At 41.6% G+C, this 11,083-nt stretch overlaps 1 protein-coding gene across 1 annotated transcript in view; it reads right to left on the reverse strand.

Annotated features, from left to right (window-relative positions):
• BMX (BMX non-receptor tyrosine kinase) overlaps positions 1-11,083 on the reverse strand; it is a 42,936-nt gene that overhangs the window by 18,879 nt on the left and 12,974 nt on the right. Inside the window, exons 6-11 of the mRNA XM_007466328.1 lie at positions 10,774-10,949; positions 9,228-9,299; positions 8,517-8,570; positions 6,773-6,827; positions 5,386-5,465; positions 2,475-2,602 (exon numbers count right to left, since the gene is read on the reverse strand). Coding sequence (XP_007466390.1) covers positions 2,475-2,602; positions 5,386-5,465; positions 6,773-6,827; positions 8,517-8,570; positions 9,228-9,299; positions 10,774-10,949 — 565 coding nt within the window. The remainder of the gene's footprint in view (positions 1-2,474; positions 2,603-5,385; positions 5,466-6,772; positions 6,828-8,516; positions 8,571-9,227; positions 9,300-10,773; positions 10,950-11,083) is intronic.

Raw genomic sequence — 11,083 nt, forward strand, 5'->3', positions numbered from 1 at the left:
TATGTGGGCCTCTCACTGTTGCGGCCTCTCCCGTTGCGGAGCTCAGGCTCCGGACGCGCAGGCTCAGCGGCCATGGCTCACGGGCCCAGCCGCTCCGCGGCATGCGGGATCCTCCCGGACCGGGGCACGAACCCGCGTCCCCTGCATCGGCAGGCGGACTCCCAACCACTGCGCCACCAGGGAAGCCCAATGATCAAGTCATTTTAATTGTTTACATGGAGTTATGGTAAAGCTGGGTTGAAATAATCAAAGTATTTATAGTGGTTCAAAATAACTCATTTAAAAAAATGTATGTTTCTTGCTTTAAATGTGTGATGTTTCCCAAGTCCTGGGAGCTCTCACACATGTTTCGTTTCTCTCCTTCCTTTTTTCTCTATTATCTAGTTTTTTTTTTTGTTTTTTGTTTTTTTTTTTTTTGCGTTATGCGGGCCTCTCACTGCTGTGGCCTCTCCCATTTGCGGAGCACAGGCTCCGGACGCGCAGGCCCAGCGGCCATGGCCCACGGGCCCAGCCGCTCCGCGGCACGTGGGATCCTCCCGAAACGGGGCACGAACCCGCGTCTCCTGCATCGGCAGGCGGACCCTCAAGCACTGCGCCACCAGGGAAGCCCTACTTATCTAGTTTTTACATGAGTGGTCTCTTGTAAATCCTGCACCTTTAATTAGCAAAAAAAAAAAAAAAAAAAAAATTAACACACTCCTCCAAAGTACGTGTATATATAATTGCTGCTGTGTTGATACAATATATGAATCATAAAATATACTCACAAATAGAAAACTTAAGAGAATTAGGTTTTAGAAACAAATCTAAATAAACATCTTAGTATTTTCTTCCAGCCCCCTGGGGAATTTCTTGTGTATCCTGTGGAGTGGAATCATTCCACTTGGAGACGTCTATTTATACGTGTATTTTTCAGGTGCTACATGTTAAAATAAACAATTGAAGAAATTGGGACCATGGAAAAATACAAATGAAAACCACAATCAACACCAGGAGTAAGAGCAGTTCACCCACGTGCCTGTGATCAGGTCAGGTAGAGTTGCACAAGTTTGATGCTGATCCCACAGCTTATTTTTTCTCACTGTTGGAAATTCATCCAGTCAGTGCCTGTAAGTGGAACTAGTCTAGATAAGACATTTAGAGTGGATTTTTAGTTTTTAATTTCATTTTTTTAGGTTTATTGAGATTCTATTGACATATAACATAGGTAACTCTTAAGGTGTACAACTGTGATGATTTGATACATGTATACAGTGCAAAATGATTGCCACAATAAGGTTAGTTAATACTTCCATTACAAGGGATTTTCTTATATATTTTTTATATTATTTTATACTATTTGTATCAGTCAATTAGGCAGAATTTAAAAAGAGTGATAGCACCCAGGGTCAGTGAGGATGAAGTGTTGCTCTTAGTGGGAGCGTACATTTCTGAATAGCATTTGACAGTGTCTGAATTTTAAACATTCTTAACCGTTATCTCAAATTCCACTTTTAGGGAGTTTGGCTACAGAGACACTCATACAGGTACATGGAGCTATGTTTGCATGAAACAGCTATTATGTGAAAATATTGTATATGATCCAACTGCTAGTCAGTATACGGTTCGGTGAATGAATTATGGAGTAATTCTACAATAGATTTCCATTAAACATATCAGAGTGAGCTATGCACATGTGCATGGAAAGACTTCTAAGACATGCAGAGTAAAGAAAGCAGGCTGAAAAGTAGTATGTATGGAATGATCTCATATCTGTAAACATATAATGTGTGTACATACATATATATTATATATATGCTTATATATAATGAATAATAAATGTTAGTGTCAGCATAGAAAAAAATTCTGTCAAAATAGACACCAGCTTGTCCATGAAGGTTATCTCTCCGATGATGCACATTTCTATATTGCTTGAATTTTGCAGTCATCTTACTTCTGTAGGCAGAAAAAACCCTGCAAATATTTTTATAAAGAGAATCTCTACTTCTAAGTCACTGAACTCACTCAACTTCATTTTTCCTGGCATTATAGAGTGTATAATGTTATGTTCCAGGAAATGTAGGTTAAAAATCACAACAGTCATAGGGCTTGAGAGCATTTTCCCCCTACTTTCAATTAAGAGTATTAGGAGTGGGGGGAGGGATAAATCAGGAGTTTGGGATGAACAGATGCACACACTACTGTATATAAAATAGATAAACAGCAAGGCCCTACTGTACAGCACAGGGAACTACACTCAATATCTTGTAATACCTATAATGGAAAAGAATCTGAAAAAGAATATATATATATATATATATATATATATAATCTATATCTGAATCACTTTGCTGAATCACTTTGCTGTACACCTGAAACATTGTAAATCAACTATACTTCAATTTAAAAAAAAGAGTATCAGGAGGGTCAGTAATATCCAAGAAAATTTGTATTTATCAACAAGGACCCGTAAAAGAAAAACTGAACCAAGTTACCTGCTGAATTGTGTTGATGATAGTGAATAAGCTTTGGAATGGAATCAAAACAGTAGTTTTCTGCCAGGTACAATTTGTTCTCAGCATTTGTATGCACATGGTAATGTTTGACGGTTCCTTTTTTATCACTAGTAAGGAAGGAAGAATGTTTTTAATAAACAGGTGAAGCTTGATTACATAATGGTTAAATCATTATTTTATGTGCATTTGCAAAGTGTAGAAAGGGAAGTCAGAGGTGGCTTCTGAGTCTTGACATCTAGTGTTTTTCTGGAGGTGTCCACGATAATCCATAATTATGGAAGAGGGCTCCTCTCTGAACTCAGTGGATCCTTTGTGCTCATACAGAATTCATCTATAATAAAATTCCCCCTTTCTGTACCGTTCTTCCTTTAGTAAGTATAAAGCCGGCATATTCCTTTGGTGATTGAGAGCCCTGCAGTTTTCAGGATCATTATTCTGAACATTAATTCTCTTTCAGGATAGTAATGGAGATTAAAAGGTGGGAGGCAAAGGTCATTAGGCTGTGGATGGGAAGCTCTTTTGGGAGTGGAGTGTACAGGTTGGAGTAGGTGGGAATAGCCTTAAATTCCTCATGCGAACTTGGGCCTTTTCCCCGTAAAACTTTTTTTTTTTTTCTGTTGCCCTACTTGTAGAAAATAGTGGTGAATTGATGCACGTTGATTTAGGCTAACCAGGAATGATACGCCTGTCTTAGATGTTAGAGTCTAGCGTAGCGGTCAAGAACTGGGCTTTGAGTACATTTCTGCTGCTGGCTAGCTACCTCATCCAGTTGTTGTAAAGCTCAGATGAGAGTATGTATATATCAGTTGCACTACGCTTGGCACATAAGAAAATGTTAATATATTCTTGTTGCTGTAATGTCAGCCTCGTTAGAATTACAGTTATAAAAAGGAGAAAGGATGCTTTCTTGTTGCATATGGCTCATTGGCTCTTGGTCTGAGCATCACATTCACTCCAGCCGAATGATGGTGTTTCATTAAAGAAGGCTTCTGTAGTCATTCATTGGGATTCTTTGCATTTGATTCCTCATCTATTCGCTGATTTTTTTTCCTACCTAGCCACCTTCAAAAATGAATCTGGTGTCAAGAAGCTTAGCTAAGAGGACTTCTGACATCAGGTTTGGCTGAAACTGGAGGCCCTGAGGGCCACAGAGCTTTTGATATTCAGTGAACCAAGCCTTCTCCCCCTTCTTACTGGGTTGGCTTTAGTCAGCATCCAAGTTTGCAAGCTAGTACACGAGGTGCACCGGGGATTTGGCTTCTGGCACTGGAAAATACCATGCGAATGCTTATGGTACATGCTATTATCTCAAATTGGAGGTAGGTACTCTGTAAAAAAATTCCCGAAATAAAATAACTTTTTCATCACTTAATTATTTAAAAAATACATATATGCACCACAAGGCAGGGCACATGGAGAAACCACCAAGGCCCTTCAGTCATTCAAGGTCGTTCAGTCCAAGCATTTAAAAAGGGGTCGCACACAGAGACTTTTTTTTCCCAAATGGCCCTAATCGAGATTTGACCAGATTCTCATTCCAAAACATTGGGTGGTTTCAGCATAGACACAGGGATATGATTGAGGGAACATGAACTTGGCTGTTGAAGGCTTGGCTTCAAGTCTGTCATTTATTAGGTTTGAGGGTGGTCTTTATAAGCTCTCTTTGAGAGTGGCATGGACATATATACACTACCAAACGTAAAATAGATAGCTAGTGGGAAGCAGCCGCATAGCACAGGCAGATCAGCTCGGTGCTTTGTGACCACCCAGAGGGGTGGGATAGGGAGGGTGGGAGGGAGATGCAAGAGGGAAGGGATATGGGGGTATATGTATACGTATAGCTGATTCACTTTGTTATAAAGCAGAAACTAATACACCATTGTAAAGCAATTATACTCCAATAAAGATGTTAAAAAAAGAAAAAAGAAAAGCTCTCTTTGAACCTCAGTCCTCTCATATCTAAAATGGTGTAAATAAAAACAGCTTTCCTGTTTGCTTCACAGGATGTTTAGAAGGAACAAAAAGGCTAACAACCAATGGGAAAGTGGCTTGTAAGACTCTGGAGGGGGACCCTAATGTTGGTGAGGGTGACTTGCCTGAGGTAACCTTGGGGCCTTATATACCTGAGCATGGGGGGCGGGCAGGTAGGATTAGTTTCCCAGCAACAACAACGCTAGTGATTTTACTATTACTTTATTAAGTGTGTGCTATGTGCCAGGCACTGTTCTGATCCAATATGTGAAATAACCCACTTCATCCATAGAACATAATAATGGTTATTATGTCCACTTTTCAGATGAGGAAGTTGAGGCACAGAAGTTAAGAAACTTGCTTAATGTCATAACGTTTTGAAACGGCAGAGTCAGGATTTGGACTCAGAGGTGCAGCTTAACACCAGAACTCTTAACCACACCAACAGGACAGCACCCTAGAAAGAAGCCATCCAGGGAACACAGCTACACTGATTCAACCTCCTGCTCCCACTGGAAAGACTTACTAAAAACCAGACACTGGGCTAGGTTTCTCAGCTCAGCAGGTGGCTAGGGCCAAGAGTGTAGAGGCACCATTGCTATTATTTTTCTCTTTCTAGGCTTAGGATGAATCAAGGGGGAATAACGCAGGATTCCTTTGACAAATGTTAAAGGCTCGCCATGCACTGGGCGCTCTGCTGCTGTCTGGGATGGGCAGGAGAGAATCGCCCAGAGAACAGCCTTTTGATAGTACGGGGTGGGGCGGGGGAAGGCAACTACGAATGGTCACATTCCACAGAAATACTTTGATCCCAAATTCCAGAGCTTAAAGATGGGATCTTATCCCAAAATGTGACTGAATGACCAGCATATTCAAAGAACATACACAAGAAGATGAAAGAAGTCCGCATCATACTTACTTCATAGCCTTACTAAACAAGGACACTGTGTACATTCCCGCCTGGCTGGAGTTTCTAACCATAAATGCTCCTTCTTTTCCCTAAATAGGAAGGAGAGTGTGGAAGGGACAGAAAACATTTTCATTATTCTTGAAGACGATATGCCCTGGTAGGTGGTCAGAAAGTAGATCTGTTAGATCCACTTTAAACATTGATGGCACAGATTACTCACCAGTTGGCACAGAAGGGACCCGTGGTTTAGCTTTCCTTCTCTCACTCAGTGTCTTTATAGATCTACCCTGTGTGCTTCAACTCTTCCTCTCCAGTTAATTTTTAACCTTCTCTGGTAATTTTCCCTGTTTTGTGTTTGTGCAAGCCTAACGTTTTCATCTTTCAGAAATAAAATTTAAAACCACATATCACTATATCATGCCCTTGGAAGGTTTTAGAAAACCAAAGACGGAGAACAAATCATTTATTAAATTTATGCTCAACTTGTCTTTTGTCATGTGCTGATTCTAAGCAGATTTAGATTTAGACAAAGTGGATATTAAACTGTGCATGTGACGAAATAGCGAGTTAGGTAGTGGCCACCACATTCTCACTAGGGCCCCTCCAAGAAATAATTGGTGTGTGTCGTATTAGGTTGAACTTTAGCAAAGTGTCACTTTTGTAGGTCAAAAGAGTTTGCAATTGGTAAGTCCATTACCAATTAGTAACAAAATCCGATAGATTTATTCCCCATTACATCTGCTGTCCTCTGGTTTAGGTGCTAATGGTTTTAGTGACAGGCTTGAAGTATGAGGTACAGATGGCCCCCAGGAAATCATCTCTCTGTATATTCCTGCCCTGTGTAGTCCCCTCCCACATCGACTTTGGGCTGGCCCAGGTGATTTGCTTTGGCCAGTGGGACATTAGCAAACATGACAAAAGCTGAGACTCTGTAATTGCCTGAAGTGAACTGTGGGGCTTGGCCTTTTCAACCACTGCCTTGAGATGACCATGCCATGTGGAAGCCCAAGTTAGCCACATGCAGATGGAATATGGCACCCTGGTTGACTACCCCAGCTAACCCCACCCCTAGTCAATCCACCAGCTAAATGCAGCCACATGAGTGACCCTAAGCAAAACCTGCAGAACTGCTGGCCCAGCTGACTCATAGAACGGTGAAGAATCATAAAGCTTGTTGTTTCAAGCCACTAAATTTTGGAGTGGTTTATTATAGAGCACTGGGCTTAGAGGAAGTGGCTAGATGTGAAGGGCCTGGTAACCCACAGGGTGGGCAGTTAACACTATGATGTCTTGACTGTATAATTAGCAGTAAGGTTTCTATGAGCAGTGTATTGCCCTCCACGCCCAACAATAGAAAGACATTCTTAGAGGCTATTTTAAAGACTAGACTACTTACCTTTTGTCTCAGTAACTGCTCAGATTGTGACCTGGAGATGTTACCTGCAAACCAGCTGCAATAGAAAGGAATTCCATTTTGAGAATTAATAGGTTTTAATTGCATAACTTGTCACTTAACTTTCTCACCTGTAAAATGAGGCATTGACCCAGATCAGGGTTTTCCAAACCTGGCTGTTCAAGAGGATCACTTGCGGAGCTGTTACAAACTCAGATTCCTAAGTCTCCGCCACCCAGTTATGATTCTGGGGTGGGGCCTGCATTTCTTTCCTGATCATTTCCCCAATGCATGCCTCTCACACCCCATTGGAATCTAGAAATGATGGAGATAGAGACTGTCTCTATGGTCAGATCTGGGCTTTCCAAGTCAAAGAAAGCCTTCCAATTCATCTAAATGCGAAAGACTAAAATCCATGATTAGAGGTTCTCTCCCTTTGGTTTAAGTCTTTGTCATCTGTTAAAGTATAAATATCTTTGGATAATTTTTGTGGTAGCATTTCTCCGTCATTTCTCTTTTTAACATCTTTATTGGAGTATCATTGCTTTACAATGGTGTGTTAGTTTCTGCTTTATAACAAAGTGACTCAGTTATACATATACATATGTTCCCATATCTCTTCCCTCTTGCGTCTCCCTCCCCCCCACCCTCCCTATCCCACCCCTCTAGGTGGTCACAAAGCACCGAGCTGATCTCCCTGGGCTATGCGGCTGCTTCCCACTAGCTGTCGGCTTTACATTTTGTATCTCAGTCATTTTTATCTTAGTTTGAATGATTCCAGTAGTTGCTTTCCAGAGGGTAGATGTTGGGGAAGAAGCTGCAGTTAAAGGGGGCCTAGAAGGTGGTGAAGAGTGACATGTACTTTGTAAATGCGCTCACTGCACTCGTAGCCAGTGAATCAATAACAGCACTCATACAAAACCAGAACTAGAAATATGTGTTATCCTAGTGTCCAACTGAATTGGTCGCTGTTGGGTAGCAGGTGTCTGAGAGATGCACTGTGCCATTACTCCCACCTCTCCTTAATGCCAGACTTTAAGTCCAGGAGACGATTATTTTGTCCCTATTTGTTGTCGAATGACAGAGTCTTAGATTTTGGAAAGGACCTTAACAGCCACTTAAGACCACCCTGTCTCAGTATAATTGGGGTGATCACACATTCTTATTTGCCCAGAGGCGTCCAGTTTATGCCTGGTGTCCAGACGTGACACTGAGCAGTGCACTCTTTCTCTTCCTAAAGTGTCCTAGTTTGGATGTTCAATGATAAGGTCACTCTAGAAATAGGAATCTCTCAACATAAATGCTGTGATATTCAAGGCTCGGTTGTGCTACCTTGTAAAATTACTGCATCATAACTAACTTCACAATTGGACTCAACGCTAATAGGAGCCTTCCAACATCATCCTGGCAAGGGGCCTCCAGGGAAGAAATAATCAGCAGAAATGTCATGGGCTGTATCTATGAAGTCAAAGCGAAATGAAGAGGAGGCCAGGTATGTGATAAATCCCAGGAATATGTGCAGCTGGTTTAGATCATCCAGACTGCGGAAAAATACTTTCATTAGTAGCAACCCAGTTCATTGTCACCCATCCTCCAGATACATGGCCCACAACCTCACATGAGTGTCTCCATGTAAATACAGCCTCCTGAGCAAGTTTGAGCCATCTGCTTATAACCTTAGGGGAAGAAAACAACAGAAACATCTAGGTCTAGTTTTAGAGAAACACAGAGGACTTTCAAAACTCACTCATAGTCATCAAGGTTTTCCTCTTCTTCAGATGAACTTGACTCAGGAGATCCCCTTAAGAAGAGAGGGAATGACATGAATACAAAAAAAAAAAACACCAAGAAATAATCCAAGTGCCTCACAGTGCCATATCAAATCCCACCCTGCTCTCATCCATGTGAATAAAATCTGGACTGTTAGCTTTCCGTTTTTTGCACTTGGGAAGGTGTCAGCAAAGTGAAGAGAGAATTGCTTAAAAGTTGAGCTCATGCCCAGTTTCATGAGAAATTGGCTCTTTGATACAGAAAGCCCCCAGGAATGCAGATTTCTTTGACTCTGTCAGAAGAGCGGGCTTGTGAAATAAATGAGGATGCTTCCGGGAGTGCCGTGATACAAAGCTAGAGAAAATCTTGGTTGTGTATAGAGCTATTCTCAGAGAAGAGTTACTCAACTCTACGTGGTTTTCCCCCCTGCTAGAGATGCCTGAGCCCGGTATGTCCGTGTTCATGAGAACACCAGTGTATATCATGAACCATGGGTAGGAAATAGCGGCGTGACCTAGAAGCCATCAACTCAGACCACCTTCAGGGTTCAGAGAAGCAAACTACCTGGATTTGTTTTGTATTTACCTTAAAAAGTAAAGTCTAGTTGCAAAATTATTACAAATGTGGTTTAGTTTTCCTGCAAAAGGAAGAAACCCTGGGTGTAAAAGAATATCTGAATTTGATTTACCATGACATCTTTAAGGTGCTGTGATCTACAACATTTCTTTCCCTTTGGTTACTGCGTGCCAAATCTTCACTGCTGCAAAAGAGAGGGATACATTTCATAAACTGATGTTTATTTATAAATGTTAAATGACAAAAGTAGTTTTGTTAGATACGTTTCAGCTTTTAACAGTTTGACCCATATATGTCACTTGGTTTGGAAATGGAAGCTAATGAGTCATTTTCACATTTTCATCCTTGCAGCGACTCCACTAAAAAGCAGTAGTTTGACAGGATGCCTAAACAAAAGAGAATTTTAAATAATGGCTCATAATAACCCCAAACAATAGAAAACTTGGATTAATAAATCATCTTGACTGGGTTTGCCCTGATTTTCTTGTATGTATGCAAGCATTCTGTTGCTGATATATTTTAAAATAAGTTATTTTCCTCTTTGCTGTTATGATTGCAAAGGAAAGTCCTGAAAATACCAAACCGTTTAACTCCATGTGGACACAGATGGATCTGCAGGATTCTCTTCATCCTCTGCCACCCATCATTTTCTCTCTCTCATTTGGGGTGCAAAGCGGAGCATGGGGAAGTGCTGACTTCTCTAAGTCCAAAGGCTGTGTTATTTGAAATGTAGGGCCTACTTCCTGTTTGCCTTCACAGCCCAGGGTTTTTTTTCAAAACCACACTTCAGTGAATGCCTGGAGAGGCCCCAGCACAGCAACGCCTCCTTCCCCAGCTTCCCAGACAGCCTTGCTCACGAACATAGCTTTTTCCCTTCAGTTCTTCATAAGAAAACTCTTACTCGAAAATGCTAAGTGATTTATTTAGCCTTTTAGTGGTTTTTAAGAGCACGTGGAGAGTATCCATCAGTTGTGCGTCGCTTAGGTTTATCCACATGAGGGAATACTATACAGACATTCAAAGTAATCAGGCAGGTTGCACAGCACTGGGAGTGTAATGGGCACTACTGAACTGTACACTGCAAAATGACTAAGGTGGTAAATTTTACATTACGGTTTACCACAATTCAAACTTTAAAAAATTAAAAATTTAGTATGTCCTCATGTATTCAAATGGGAAAAATGTCCCAGATGTTAAGTGAAAAGAGGAAGTGGCAAAGAAGACTGTGTGGGCGAAGGTGTACATCCTGAGAAGGCAGCCATGGCCTCGCTTGATTGACTGGTCATTTGGCCAGTGATGCCAAAGTACATTAAAAAGTAACCCACTCTAAGCTCTCTCAGATAGAGGATATAGTTTACAGATTTGGTGTTCTGGAACATGGGGTTATTTGGAGGAGGAGGGGAGAGAAAGGAAAGGGAATAAAACGCTCAAGTATTACTTAGATCATTAGATATGATCATCTAAATGGAAAGTCTGTGCTGCTGAGTCTCAGCAGGGCCACCGCTACCCAGGCTTCCGGCTCAGGCACCGAACATTTTCTCAGAGGGCATCTCTATCTCAGCTGAGGCCTGTGTGGACGGAGTTGAGGCTCAGCTCCAAGGCAGTGGGGCAGTGTCTACTCTGTGTGCTGCACAGCCACACTGAACGCTGGGGTTTACCTTTTCAGTCCTCTTACTTGCCACCAGTCAGGGCAGTCTTCTCTTGGCATAAACCACATGTTGACGTTTGACTGGGAGCCACAGTTTTTCTTGGAGTCACTGTCATACTGAGCTAGAGCGGTACTTGAAGATGGTTCATCCATCTTGAGAATAGGAACTGCTCGAGGAATCTTCAGCTTTGGAGGATAAGAGATTTTAGTCCATCACAGTGAGGCACAGATTCATGAACTGGGGACTAACAACCAAAGTATATTAGCTCTTAAATTTTAAAAAATCGGAAGGAAGGGAGGAGGGAAGGGAGGGGGGGGAG

This window comes from Lipotes vexillifer, unplaced genomic scaffold, assembly GCF_000442215.2.
Source record: "Lipotes vexillifer unplaced genomic scaffold, Lipotes_vexillifer_v1.1 scaffold169, whole genome shotgun sequence".
Lineage (NCBI taxonomy): Eukaryota > Metazoa > Chordata > Mammalia > Artiodactyla > Lipotidae > Lipotes > Lipotes vexillifer.